This window comes from Diuraphis noxia, unplaced genomic scaffold, assembly GCF_037042655.1.
Source record: "Diuraphis noxia isolate RWA-SAM2 unplaced genomic scaffold, SU_Dnox_SAM2 contig0001, whole genome shotgun sequence".
In the NCBI taxonomy this organism is placed as follows: Eukaryota; Metazoa; Arthropoda; class Insecta; order Hemiptera; family Aphididae; genus Diuraphis; species Diuraphis noxia.
Genome location: NW_028301711.1, coordinates 47,137,066 through 47,153,609, shown reverse-complemented (window position 1 = coordinate 47,153,609; position 16,544 = coordinate 47,137,066). Strand labels below are relative to the sequence as shown.

Here is a 16,544-nt window from a genome sequence, read left to right as displayed (position 1 = left end):
TTTGCTAGTTATTGAACTTCTTTAATTTAAAAATATTAAAGTACCTACAATTAAAATAATACGACCTATCAAGTTGTTAACAATCAGTTAACAATTAAAAAAGGAAAATAATTTTACTTTGGTAAAAATGAATCAAGTATAAATTTAACAGTACAAACTACTTGATGGCTAATCTAAATAATTAAATAAGTCAGTCTAGACTCAAGTTCAGTATTTCTATAATTTAGACGATGATTTTATATTTTAAAATTAAATAACAACAATAAAGCATGTATTTTCGAAACACACTTTGAAACTTTACTTTATTATGTAGTTATTGTTATTATATTATTATATTATGAATATATTTCTACACAATTACTAAGATTGAAAAAAATTGTACTCATATCAATAGTAAAGATATCAATTTTTTCACGTACAAAGTATATTAGATACAAATTGTCTTCTACTGCAATTGAGTTCAGCATATCTGCAACGACTGAAACATTTTCGAATGATTGTAATTCCTACGTAAACAAAAAATACAGTTTAATATTTTTAGTAAATAATAACAACTTTTAGTCAAAAACATTACAATGTATTACTTTTAGGTTTTTTAGACAAGGATACGATTTGATGGAATAGATTATTAATTATTCCACAGTCTTCATTCTTTGACTATATTTATTTTATATTTTTTTTAACGCTTTGTTCTTATTTGGACAAACATCCGGTGATGGTCTATGTATAGAAATGTTTTAAGTCCAAACCATCGATACTTATCTGAATCAAAGTTTACGGTAGTACATTAAGTGCTTTTCATATGCATAAAATTCAATTTTTTTACGTTTTAAGTGATATTTTTATTATTTATATTGCCTTTCAACCCCTTTTCCTAATCCAAGAATAACAAACACATATTATAAAACCAATGCATTCATCACTTATCGCTTCCTACCAAAATCTAATACAAGAAAAGTGTCATCCCTTTTTTTCTTTAATAATGAAGTTATTCAAAATCGAATTTTTGGAATTTTTAAATATACTCAAAGACCATATATTCAAATTCTTGAGAATTCTTGTGCCACTTGAAGAATATCTAATGGCGATATAAACTTTTTTATTGTTGAAAATGTTGATGTACTTGAAATCAAATTTTATAATTTTAAACTAACAATCTAGTTTCGAAAATCGAAGTAGGTTAGGTTAGGAATCGTACAAAATATTTAAATGCGAGGTCAGACAATATATTAGACATAATTTGGACTAACGATAGTATATGTTTTTAGTACTTATAGCGTTGTCATACAAACTTGTGTTAAATACATGCTTTAATATATTTACCATAGATCAGCTTACATATCAAAATACTGTTGCATCCGACTATGTAGATGACAAAGTCATCATATAAATTGACGAAAATCCTTTAACTACGTCTGGTAATCTCCAAACTCATCTTAAATTAATGTCTGGATGGTACATAAGATATCGCATTAGGGATAATCCTAATAAATCTGTACATATACAACATTCACTGTATGCCACCAAATTTTCCCTGATGTTCATCAACATAACACCCCTATTCCTACATCTGACATAATTGTTATAAATGTCATTGAATTTAGTTTCTTAAAAAAATAACATAATGATATAGGTGAATTTCTTTGTCATTCCATCAATATTGTATATTAATTAATATTAATATATATTTAATATCATAAGATTTAATAAAATTAATAACCATTGTTTAAAAAAAAAATAATCATTATAAATATTATAAAAAGGTAAAAAGTTAAGCTTTATAATACAAATATAAAATTATATTAACTGGTTAAAAGAAAAATTCGTCGTTTATAATAATAATAATATAACATAAAAAGTAAACTAATACTAAAGCATTATTCATAGCTTCGTCTTGTGGATCGTATCGTGTGTGAGCGTGGTAATTATGCAGATTTTGGTTTGATAATTGAGCTATAGTCAATTCATGGTATAGTTAGTTACAACTTGGTTATTACAAGGCACCAAGAAAGTAATGTAAAAGCAGAAAACGGTTTGAACAAAATTACATTCTAATTAACATAGCGCAGTTAATTTGCCTATCCATATCGCCGTGTATTGAAAATTGTATTATTGATTTATTGAAAAACTTAATAAAAATAAATACTTACTGAGAAACTGTTAAATTAATTCCTTAATGTTTTTGGAAAAATACTAGCAATATTATGAAGAGACTTCAAGCAGTTATTTACGTAATATCTAACATTTTTTTCAATGCATACGCAACAAAACTAAATTTTTTTAATTGTACTGTTTTTTTCAGTTTGAATTTGATTTACATAATTATTATTTTTTTTTAACTAATTGAGATTTTTGTTAAAAATTTTATATCATGCATATATCTATTGTATCTGTCACATTATTAGACAGCATACCTACGATTTCATAAATATCTGCAATTATGTCAATATAGGTAGGTATACGATTTCAAACGATTTGCAAATTTATTGAAAATTTAACTAACTCACTTTCATCCAGTTAATACTGTTTATTATTACTTTAAAAAAATCAAAAATTTGGAAATTTATCAGTTGTTATTAGACATTAGTAAGTATAACATACGTATAGGTATAATGTAATTAAAGTTCGAAACATTTTTATTCAAATAAAAATTGAAAATAAAATTTCACACCATTAAACATTATTCAAAAACATTTCAATATTGCAGCTTTTTTAATACATATCGTCGACCATTTATGTAGCGCTATCTATTTTTAATCGAAGGCTCATGCGTTGTCAAGAAATTATCTCAGTCACTAGGAACAGTACAAACATATTATTCAATGATCATTTTATTTGTTTTATTCTTATTTTATAAGAATAAAAATAATACTACTGCTAGGTAAATTATCAAAACAGTCGAAGAAAATAATTTCGTTTTGTTTAAAAACATTAAATACGTCTTAAGTTAGATTCGATCTTGATTTTGACTTCGTAATTTGATCCACTTAATATTTGACATACGAGTACATGATTAGATAAGCTTCGTGCATAAGTATTTAAAAATACTTAAGTATTTTGTATGAGAATACAAAACACAATATTATGATTGTTTTGTTCGTTTGCGCTAAAGTTTCAATTTAATGATGATGATATCATACTTATTATAAATTTATAATATTTATATATGAATATGATGGTATCTTTTATAATATAATATTACCTACTCGTCGGCGGCTGACATGACCGTCGTTTGACACAAAAGACATAATATTATTAAACAAGTATAAGTACGACACACACACACACACACACACACACGCGTACACGTACACATACACACGCAATAATATTATATCGATCGGCCCCGCTAGCATAGGGACTCGATGATAAACCGACGCCAGCAGCAGCATGAAACGTTGCTACGGGAAACAGGCGCGACTATATCGGTATAATAGCGCAGATGCGAAACTGCGCCCCTGCAGGACGGCCGAAATAATATTACTCGTTTATTATCCTTTGATAACCCGCAGCGATTTGATACACACACACAGCACAGTATTGTAAGCGACGATCGAAATTCATTTTTGCCGCGACCTCACCACCGACTGCTGCAGATTGTCCGCAGTGCGTATTATTCATTTTTTTTTTTTTTTATTATATACATTGTTTTTTACATACACACATAATATATATATAGTGTATATAAAAATTATTAAAGTAGTCATCATTATAATAATTATTATTATAATTATAGCCAAGTCGACTTGTCACTCACCGCTGCCGAACGAAAACACGACTCCGCCGCCATCAGCGTGCCATATTAAAGACCGTTATTGTAACTAGCACACGATAATACACGCCATCGTTGCAGGTAAATGATTAGTCGTTACGGCGCCTGACACTGTTGTTTCTAAATATTATTATATTATTATGCTTGGATACTTGTACACGGTAAAATAATTTTGTGTAGGTAAACGGTTACCTATACAATATTTTGCGGGGTCGTATTCCTTATATCGTAGGCGCACATCGAGGGGAGGGTGGAGCAAAGTAGGCATTTTCTGATTTTCAAGAGCATTTTAAGAGGTGTCAAATTTTAAGAGACTCACTCACGCATTGATCAGTGTGAGGAATTATGTCGTGCTTAAAATCATCTTACTAAATAAATTGTTTTTATCAATTTTTGCTTGATTAAAATATTTTTTTCTCGATTGTAGTGAATAAATACAAAAGTTTTTAGCTTAAAAGTATAAAAAAAAAAATCATTTTATTATAGATATATAATTGAGATATTATTATTAATATCAACTGCTTAATATTGTTGTGATTTTATAACAGTAAATATTAATCTTCGATCATCATTCTTTAATTTGATTTACATACTATATATTATATTACAATTGATTATATTTCAGAGTTAAAATGTATGTTTTACTTAACAATTTTTAGGTAAATAAATAATAATGTATTAGGGTTCTATAACTAGAAGATATTAATTATTATGAGTTATAATATTTAAAAGGTATATAATACCTACATAAAAACAATTTACAAACTATAATAGATCCTATTTCCTAGCATAGTGAGAACAAATTTTTTAGTGCTAAACTATTGTAAAAACTCTTAAACTGTAACCTTTTACTCTATGGGGTTGACAAATAGTTTTGCTACCATTCATACGCTGATCCTTTAATGCGCAGCTATGTCCCGTATACGATATATACCCACGTTCACAAGATAGAAAATAATCGAAGGAGTACCCTCCAACCCTCCACCATCCACCCACAACAACCATCCTACACTTAAGTGTGCGCCTATATAGTATATTTATTACAATATTAGAAGTATTATTTGCTTCGGTTGGATTGGTATCATTTAGTATCTACGACAATACTAGATTTCATAGATGGTTCATTAGTATAGAAATAGTGCGCTTCACATGATTACTTACGACTAAATACACTATAAAGTCTACAGACGTAGCTAGTACAATATTACTTATCTACTAAATATTAAGCAATAAATAATATATTTTTGTATTTATAAATTAATAAGCAGCGTGCGGTAAGATGTCGATAACCCGTCACTAAATCGTTAAAACTTAAAATGTGTTTTATTTATAATATTAAATTCATACCTAGGCATTTGAAAAAAATACTGGAAATTTGATTCCAATAATATCCTAATTACTAATAAAAGTGTTAAAGTTTGCTTTTTTTTGACAGGATTTATTTCAGTGTCTGTATGCGCGTTGATGTAAAGTATTGGGACATTGGTGTATCTGAGATTTTGTTACATACTTTAGTTATAACTTTTGTTCCAATTTGTTTACAATGCACCTACATATTTAATTTCTACATAAAATACTAAATGAAGTTTTATCGTAATACTGTTATTGCAACCCTTACTATAAATAAACATATATTTTATTGAATATAAGTAACAAAACCATTCTATTGCCTGATGAACTTATGTTTGACGCATAATGCATAAACATTTAATTATTACACCGTTAACCTCTTAAGTATAACTATAAAACGTTTCATCCTAAATATACAGATATAATAAGCCCATATTATAAATCAGTGACTTGGTGCTATATACGCACAAATGCACAATACGAGTTCGTTCTAGTTTTAATACATTTTAATAGTACTTCTATTAATGACAAAGGACTGACTTATTAGTTTTTTTTCTTTTAATAGTAAACATTATTTAGGATATTTAGGATAAGGGTTCCATTTTATTACCATTTTCTACATAACCTCTTAAAAAATTTCTGCCCAAAAAAATAATTTCCATACTTAACTCCTTTTAAATGTGGCACTGTATAAATGTATTATAGTTACAATATCTTGTAGTATTAAACCTAAATGTTATATCCCAAATATTTGTAAGTTTGAAATTTTTAATAATACTATCGAAATTCAACATCTTACCGTATTTGCAGTTTTTGTAAATTAGTTTTACATTAAATGCTCAAATACTGTACAATAAATGCACGTACCTATAATATTTATTCGTTTCCTAGTAGTTTGATAAAACAAAATTATTTTTTATTTTACGCAATTATAAAAATTAAAAACGGATGATAACTAATAAAATGAATTAATATTTTTATGTAATATTCTGTGTGTATATTATGTAAGTATCTCATAGGAACAAGTTAAAAATAATAAAACTATAATACTACTTTATATGTGAAATAATAGTCAATATTTAAATTTCTATTATTTGTGTAAATCAATAAGCCTATTTTAAATTTTTTCTCAGAAGTTCAATTAAATTATAACAGGAATAATAAAATATTTTAGCTGTTATTTCCATATTAATTACATAAAAGTACAAAACAACGATCATCCTACGTTTAAATTTCTTAAATCATAAATCCATAATATTTTAATTACAAATAAAAATTAGAATGGAAATATATTGTGAATACATTTCTAAAAAATTATTAGATTTTTAACAAAGAAATTTAAACAAATAATTCAAATTGACAATAATAATTAATTACAATAAAATATTAAATGGTACCTACCTAGGTGCCCTCAATAAAAATACAGTTTTAATAATTACTTACTAATTATAATTTGTCTTTTATAATAAGTATTATATTTTTTACTTCTAACGTAATAATATAAACTAATCACTTATAAAAAGTCCTTAATTCGGCACAACTGAGTAATTAGCTCATTAATGTATGACTAAATACTTAGGTATAGCTTATAGCATTGAGTATAGATAGTATACTAGTGTATATACTCAATGCTTATAGATATCATAGTTCTGCACAATATTATACATAGTGCTGTAGGTTTTCAAATGATAATGAATTTTGAGTGTATTTGTCACTTTAATCTTTTTATTTTATAAAATATCTTTAGGTATATCTTATAAATGTAAATTATTTTTACTATGAATTCAAATTCAAAAGAAATACATTATGATAAAATGTACTTATGATTGTACATATAAACTGCTGTTAAATAAATGAGATTCGGTATATGATTTATGTGTTGGTTAAAAATATATTATAGCAGTGAATGCAGGCTTAAAAGATTTTATGAAAGAATCAATTTAGTATGGTTATTGCTGTTGTTCTGACATATTTTATGATACATTTTTTAATTGTTTTCATGCCTAATGGTTAAATATTATATAAATCTTCTGATAAAAAACTTATATATTCCTTAACTTTCTGGAAATTCCCGTAGAAGACTTTAAAGAAAGTAGTGTTGAGATCATTTAACTTAATCATATAATAACTACGCAACTTCCAAGCTATGCACTACTAATGTTTTGTTATTCCCACCTTACACTACATATTTATTGTGCTTAACTGATAGATTGTATATTTTTTGTAAAAATAAAAATATTATATATATTTTTTTATTGTCTCTAATATATTCACATTACTTCATAAAATATGATTCGTCAATATTTAATTTATTTTGAATTTAACAGTAAGTTGTTAGAAGTGAACAATATATTATCATGCATGACGTTTCAGGTACCTACAGTTGAAAAATTATTCGGGTATCAGGGTGCATTAATACAAATCATATAGGTACCTAATATTAGGTTTAGTCGAATTACACTTCTTTTAGCCGAATTGCACTTGGGTTTAGAAAAGGCGGTGTTGTACGATTGAGAAAGTTTCACCTTTTTAGCAACACGATTGAGAACGATTTCGGCAGATCAAAGAAACAATATTTTGTACCTTAAATTCAAACGATTGAGAACGATTTTTCGAGCGACGTTTTCATTTATCTTAATTTTTAGTAATCATTTTTAGGGCTGGGATTTTGATCCAAGGGCTTATTTTTTTTGGTGTTTTGGAATTTTGGTGATTAAAACTGATTTTTTGTTTTTTTTTTTTTTTTTTTGCATTTCTTGACAAAATTTGCCTTAAATTTGTTTATAAAGTGAACGAATATTTTTGCGATTAACAAAATACTTTCGGCATGTTTGCTATTGATTTTGGATCTTTTTAAATTTTGAATCTTAAACTGGCAAATAAAAATTTAAATATATTGTAAATAAATATTAATTTTTTAAATTTTAATCTTAAAAAAATGCCTTAAGCTGACAAATAGGTGATAAATGTATTGATTTTACAATGATGTGTGTGTTTATTTTTATTTATCAAATTTAATTCCATGTAAGTTTATTCTGTAATCAAAACTCAAAGAAATATAGGAATTGATTTCTATTATATACCTACATATATTATATATTTTATATTTTTAATTAATGTGGCAACGTTGTAAAAAAGTTAGCAGGTAAAAACTTTCTCAATCGTGTTATTAAAAAGGAACAGCCGATTAGGACCGTTCTCAATCGTGTTCTACTCAAAAAAGTTAATCGTTGAACTGCACTGGGGTAAAAAACAGGTAGTGATCGAACTATACACTTGGGCTCAAAAATTCTATTAGCTGAGTAGTCTCCCAAAAATGTGTGTGATTGCTTGCATTGTTTTTAATAATAATAATAATAATAATAATGTTTTTAAAATAATAATTATGCGTAATAATCTATAACCTAACAATATGTTGAGATGCTTTAACAAAAATATTCGACTATTTCGTAGGCAACAGCAAAAATACAAGAGGAACATACTCGTACCTATGAATCTTTATAGTAACCACAAATCGTGAAAATTTGGGTATAGTATTTAGAATAGTTCTTAATGCCCCGTCTACATATATATATATATATATATATATATATATATATATATATATATTTACATCACACAAAAAATCTGTGCAGTCAAAATATCACTATCTGATTTTTTGCTGAGTGCAGTTCAACCATTACCTTTTTTCAATCCAAGTGCAATTCGACTTTCCTGCTAATATTGAAGCAAAACGTCCTACGAAAATGGAAAAATATTATATTTTATTTATATGATTATATAGGTAGTTCTAATTTGGTATAGTATTTGAGTCTTGTTAATATTTTTATCATATTTTTTCTCATTAGTTTTAAATTGATATTAAAATATCTACCTAATAGATTGATATATGGGTACCTACCACAAAACATTATGAATAAACGGGATTTTTTAAGAAATTTGTTTGTAAATGTTTAATGTACCATATACTTTGATGTCTAGAACCTTTAAATCACAGTAATAATATACCTATATACAAAACACATAATTTAATATGTTGTTTAATATTAGATAATATACGAATACCTATTAATTATTATGGTTATTAATGTAATGATTAAAATTTTTAAATAGTGATATATTGTATTATATTATTGTATGCACGATAGTACTGTCGTTGGACTGATAGCCATGCCTGGTATTGTATCGAAGTCCCATAAAGCGGACGAGGAAAAAAACATCGACACTCGTATGATTCACAGAGTAAGGATTTCCTTGGCACGAGAACCATCTAACCTCTCTAATGAGGTCAATGAGGAGGCCATGCACAATCCCGAAATGTTTAGATTAATTACATTCCTTGAAGGTATGCCGGTAGAAGAGCGAATTCTTGAGTTTTCTGCAGCAACTCCTGAAGAAGATCATGAATACCAAGCAGAAAAAAGAATTCGTGAAACCGAAGAAGCTCGTAGAGCCCGCGAAACAGAAGAAGATCGCAAGAATTACTTGAATCGATTCTTTCGTTAAGATATTATACCATAAAAGTAAGTTTGGTCGACAATGTACAAATAATTACATTTATAATGAATACGAATACTACATATACTAGGTATGTTTGGAAATATATACACAATATATTTTGTATTTCAATAAATATTTAGTTTAAAAAAAAATTTATATGAAAAATACAAATATATATTAAAATAAACCTTGTTTCTTTTTCTTTTAAACAAATTTTGTAGGTTTAAAAATTGAAATTCAACAATGTTTTTTTTAGATTTCAAATAAACATGTTATCATTCTAACAAAGCATTTGATTTTTATTGTTAGGTTTATTTAGGTTAAACTTTCACACTAAAGATCGTTTAGATATAAAATTTAATTTAAAAAAATTGATTAAACAATTGTTTAAATAAATCAAAATATAGTTTGTACCTATGGATATTTTTTTTTTTCAAACATATGCGAATTGATTTAATATTATCATGATTCTAAACTATACAAATTATATTTATTCTATTTAAATTTTAAAATACAATTCTCCTTAATACTATGTAGGAAATATATAGGTACTATTTCAAACCATATATGTACTATTATTTAAATAATAATATAACAATAAATCAATTAAAATTATTAAAAGGATACCATTTCTGCATGTGTTGTATCCGTCTTACAAACGTAGTACAAAATGGACAATCCTACGATCAAAATAATACATTTTATTCAGTAATTTCAAAAATTATAGTGAATTGGCATCTTATAAAATTAAAGTTAAGAATAATATTATTTTGATTCTTGGTCATCTCGGAGGTTTTTATTGATATTCATGATATTAATTGTATTAGAAAGAAGTTATGGTCATTTTAAATTTTAGATTGTTTGTACATTTTATAACTTACTTAATAATAACTTCAAAAAAATCCCCGAGATATCCTAGATAATAATCTTACCTTATCATAATTTTTTCATCGGTCAATTGTTCTAATTTTGTAAATTAAAGATTAAAATGGATTATATATAATATGTATCGTTAATGTACAATTTATTATACTGTATGTTTATAAGACGGAGACAATACATACCAGTGTGACGTCCTCTTAATTGTCTAATGTTTTATAAGCATTTCAACTTTTAATTCATTAATAAATATAATATCATTAATAATTAAAACATTTTATTTAAATAAGGTGTATCAAATATCAATTTTTCCAGGTTCGATATCATTGCCACATATTTTTAAAGTTTTGACTGAATTTTTAACTAAAAATATTGTTGGTTAATTAGATTATTCAAAAATTATTATTATAAATATTAAAATGTACCAAATGGTATCCAATGCAATTATAATAAATTTATGTTCGATTTTATGTGATTTTTAGATTCCAGCAACGTACCTCCATACCTACTAACCCAGGAGTTTCTACTTCATGAATAATAACAAACTGATTTTATTTTTGATTATTTAATTAGACACCTAAATATTATAGTACACATACATTATACCTATACTATTATCAGATAATAATTATTGATAATATTGTATTATATTCATTTTTTTTTATCCACTACCTATAACTTATAACTTATAACTATTATTAAATACGATTATATATTATATAGGATATATAGACGAGAAATTTTCATTGTTAAATGTGTACTTATGTACTGTGCAAGTATTCCGGGAAGTAGGGACAATATTATACTCAAGTGTTATATATAATATCAATTCATACTACCATACCACACAACAATTTCTTACATATTTAATAAACGTTAAAAACGGTCATGAATATTGAGTGTTAATCTTATCAAACCTTACCAAAGCTTGTTATTTATTTGAAATCAATTATTGTATAGCAACGTATTTTGTATCGACTTTTGATGATGTTTACACAAAATTGATTATTTTTATTATAAACAAAATAGCAAAGTTAGAATTTTGGTACATTTTATTGTGATATTTTAAACACAGTTAACGTATAATTAAATAGTCACTGGTAATTATGTATTATACTGGGTTAATCGACAATTATTCACAATTTATTCCAATATTCCAAAACTCACTTACCTGTATCATATTCGTTTACCTATATCATTACTAAATATCCATTAATGTATAATTTGTAATTTAAATATTTGAATTCTAATCATCAAATACCACAATATACAAAACTGTTTCTATTATCATTATTTTCCTCCTATAAAGAGTATACTTATTTCACAAAATAATATTTACTCATGCTATAAATTATAATGATAAATTGAAATGATTCGCTAAGAATTTTTACAATTTTCCACCTATTACGTAGGTAACCATTTGTTATGACATTAATTTGCTCTTTCTCCTTTTGCTCATCTTTGTTTACAATAAAATGTTCGTATAATTGTATTTAGTATTAACTATAACTACCTAAATCATAGATTTGAGTATTTGTAATATTCCGATTAAAAAAAAAAATTAAAAATTAAAGATATACGAGTACATCATTAAGTATGTTAAAAACTAACTTGTTTCGATTACATGTTATGTTCAAAAATATTATTCATGATAATATATTGTTCTAAAATAAAGGTAGTAAAAAGATAAAATAGTTTATAATACGATTTAAATACTTTTACGTTATACGTTTTTACACATAACTACCATACCATATCGTTTTATTTCAATAGATACCTACCTTCTATTAACAACAGTATATAATATACAAAATATGTATTATACCTAATTTATAATAAATGTTTGTAAATTTTTTTGATCTTACATAATATTATGATTGGATTGAATAAATTTAACAAATTATTGTAGATGAAAATATGTTTTTATTATTAAATTATATCGATATTTTTTATGCAGGGCCATTTAATTTTTATAGACAAAGCTCTTAAGTACCTATATTTACTGTATGAAAAAAATTAATTTTATTTATGTAGCCCTTTTGGAATATTGTACCAACTTAATAATACAGTGATGTAACATATAACGAGATATAGGTACATAAGGCGGCCGTGCAAGCAATGAAATGTAATACTCAGCACCTTCCCATACAGTGCTACGAATGCCATTTGTTTCATTGAAAAATTAAATATTTCATACAACCTACTCATAAATATTATAAACAAAAAATCACATTTCACATACCTATTTAGATAGGTACATTATAAAATATTTTTATTTTAATATGGACTTGAAAAAAAATGTTATTTTATAAATGTTTGTTTTTTATAAGCTACATTGTATTGTGTATTTGTATGCATTATTGTCCACTATGACTGTATTATAGTGAATCAGTAGCTATGCTTATATAATATAAGTTTTTAGTTTGTTGTGTTTAATCTATTCGCAGTCTACTGCAATATATGTAGATTGTAGATTCAATATTGTGAAAATGTAGTCACATTTCAATTATTACTTTAATGCTGCGTAATGTATATAGGTTCATGTTTTGCTCAATAAATAGTATTTATGCCTGTGTACACCTATTTTGCACGTAAAAAATATGTATATTTTTCATTGATCGATAGATACATTAATTTATACTGTTTTAAATAAAAGCCATACAATATAAAAAATTAACTTATATAAAAAAAATATATTATACTCCCCATAGCTGTAAAAATTAAATTATGGTATAGTTAATTGTTAGAATTTAAATTCTATCCTCTATTATTTCAGTGCATTTAAAATCTTAATAAATTATACTAATTATAGTCATAGAAGGTATAGGTATTGATATATACGAGTAATAGCAGGTACACATAACAATTTATAAAATACTAATTGTAGCACAACACAAGTCATAATCAATATATTATTATTAAAATAATTATAGAAAATGTATATTTTTAAAATTTTATAATGCTGAAAATGGATTTAAATTGATCATTGTTTTAGGCACAGTTTTACTCATTATATATTGACAATTTATAATATGCTAATTAACAGTTCTCCGATTTTGTACCATTCGATAATTATTCTAGAAATCTTGTTGAAAAAAATTTAAAAAATTTACAACAATTCATCCTCAAATCGTTTTAATAATAAATAATAATACCTACCTATTTTTTTTTTTTGTTCCTATAGACTATTTTTGAACAGCCCGACACATGACGCACATGACCTAGTGCCATAGAGGCCAAAACGTTATTAGTTGAATCAATATAAATAAATAAATTTTGTTTTTGTTTGTAGTTTTACACATAGCACATATTTCAATACAGTTATGTTATTTTTTATATATAATACTTTTTAGCATTATCAAATCCATGACACAGTTACTAAACAAAACACATAGTTTCAATTTCAACAATTAAGCGATATTATTTTACCTAATATAATAATAATAATAATAATAATTCTTGTAGACTAATACTTATAATATTAAATAATATTAATATGTTTATTTTTATCTATAAATATAGGTACTTATTATTTCACAAAACTTGCTTTAACTATGTTTGTGCTTGTCCAATAATAGGTAATATAATGGTAATATTTGTTATACTACTCACTAGCAAATATTTTTTGCATGCTTATCTCAATTATTATGTACACTCAATACTTATGTATGTAAATATGTATATAAGTAATTAATAACTATTACTAGTATTACTGCGGTGATTACAAATTACCATAGAATATAAATACTGACTACTGAGTAATTTTTAAGCTTATCTATCCCACTATCCCAGGTTTAAATACCTATAAAGATTTTGAAATATCACAGCCATACACACTATATTGTTTCAGGGGTTAAAGTGGGGAGGAATCAGTCCCCTTACCTCTGACGGCGGTTAAAAAGCGTCCCCTTTAACAAATTAAGATTTTATACATTAGACATTATACATAAAATTATGTATGGAACGCTTAAAACTATATGGAAACATTTAGTCCCCTCTGGGATTTTTTCCCACTTTAATCCCTGATTGTTATGTAGAAAAAACTTAAAATGTATCTCTCAAAAATAATTAGGCATTGTCAATATAATTATACTAAATTAATTTATTAATTGATTACCTACCTAATTTAAATGTTTTTTAAAGTTTTTAATTTGATGTTTAATGTCATAGTATAATAATTATTATTATATATATAATGATATACAATACTTATTAATTAATTTAAATATTAAATAACTGCAAGCATCAGCTATTTTGTATTGGTTTATTATTTATTCAAATTATTTAAAATTCTTAAAATTTCTTAAAACAAAAAATTTCTTAATATACATTTTATATAGAGTATAAATAAAAAATCACTTCAAGCTATCTCCAATTGTAACTTGTATTAAAACGCCATTAATCAACTTTTTCGACAAATTAAAATATGTCTGTTCTGTAGCACATATTCTCAGTTAAAATCCTCAGTAACTAGCTGGCATTCGATCGGGTCAAACGTCGTGAAGTCCCACTAATGTTGTCATATAATAGGGAAAATAACAGGGATCTCGCATTACTGTATAGTAGGTTTTGAAACTTTGAGTGTATCTCGTCAGTCGTCATTGTGTACCTATACTTGTATGATGTATCTGTAATGTATCTGTGTATTGACTTTTTCATTGAAACATAGTTTGTTCTATAAATATTGAAAAATGGGTATACGTTATCCTTTCGTCAATTCATTTTTACTTTATCACCTGCATTTTAGAAAAAAATAATAATTATTAACCTCATTTAAAGCTACTTATACTTACCTAAAGTTACATATAACAATTACCTCAGATATATCATATATAATACACTTAAAATAAATAAATTTCAATAAATATTCATTTATTAAATTTGTTTAAGCCATTAAAATGATATACTTACTGTTAAAAATAAATAAATCTATGACTATTATTTGTTACGATTTAACTATAATAGCTAATTCCTATGAAACAAACCAGTTAGTGATGATAAATAATAATCCTAGTCCGTGATTATAAATAAAATCATTGTCCATAGTTAATGATTATTAATAATATACTATTAATTTTGTTTAGTTTTATTGTTGTTAATAATTGATTTGTTTTCGCTTTGTAATAGGTGTCTATATTATCGGTTGGTTTAGTTGATTCAACGAATCCAGCCTCATCGTTTTTACACGTGTATACCAAATCCTATCAAATAATATTTCTATTTAATTTATCAATTTCACATGGTAATAATAAATCTAAAAAATTGTATTTATCCTATCCGTTTTGCCGTACTCGTCACCGATAAGACTAGTAACTATTTATATATTTCACCCTTGAAAACCCACCTTACATCGAACACTTCTTCACAATCAACTACATTAAAAATATTACTCTTTACTAGACCAATACTTGTTTCTACTCTTTCTACAACGAACTCTTCGTCTATTTAGAATAGTAATCAAAAATGTTAATTACTCTGCAATAAATATGGAAGTGCCATCTGAATTATTTGCAAAGTGGTATTCAGATATAAGCACGTTTTAAATGTTAAAAAAAAAATATCGTTTTCCTTTTTCTTTTCATTATTTATTCATCGTAGATCTAATGACTCAAGCATGTGAGTAATTTGTGGGCTTAGTTCTTATAAAAACTCTTTTAGTCTCCACAAAGTATTTTCTAACTTAGGTAACTTCGTAAATGTTAAATATAATGGAATATGTTAATACGCGTTAATTGTTATTTCTAGCTGCCTCAGATTTTTAACACTGGTACACGATAAAAACAAAAGTTGTTATCATATAATATGATTAATATGAATCACTAAATAAAAAATCACAGCGTTTAATTGTTATTTGCAAATGAAAACACTCAGTCCATAAACCATATACAAAATAGCTGATAGGTAAGTACATCCCCCGCATCATCAAATAGATCACACAAGTTCATTGGTCACAAGATAATAAGGATAATAAGGATTGCCTGTAACATTTACCAAACTCTAAAAAAGACTACAAAGGTCAGTTGTCCATTTCACAGAAGCCAAA

At 25.6% G+C, this 16,544-nt stretch overlaps 1 protein-coding gene across 1 annotated transcript; it reads left to right on the top strand.

The window, feature by feature from the left end:
- Positions 1 to 3,444: 3,444 nt before the first annotated feature.
- On the top strand, positions 3,445 to 11,394 carry LOC107161433 (uncharacterized). Its single transcript, XM_089217782.1, has 4 exons — positions 3,445 to 3,606; positions 3,737 to 3,853; positions 9,271 to 9,645; positions 10,984 to 11,394. The coding sequence occupies exon 3, from the start codon at positions 9,293 to 9,295 to the stop codon at positions 9,626 to 9,628; it is 336 nt and encodes a 111-aa protein (XP_089073908.1). The 5' UTR covers positions 3,445 to 3,606; positions 3,737 to 3,853; positions 9,271 to 9,292; the 3' UTR covers positions 9,629 to 9,645; positions 10,984 to 11,394.
- The last annotated feature ends 5,150 nt before the right edge of the window (positions 11,395 to 16,544 follow it).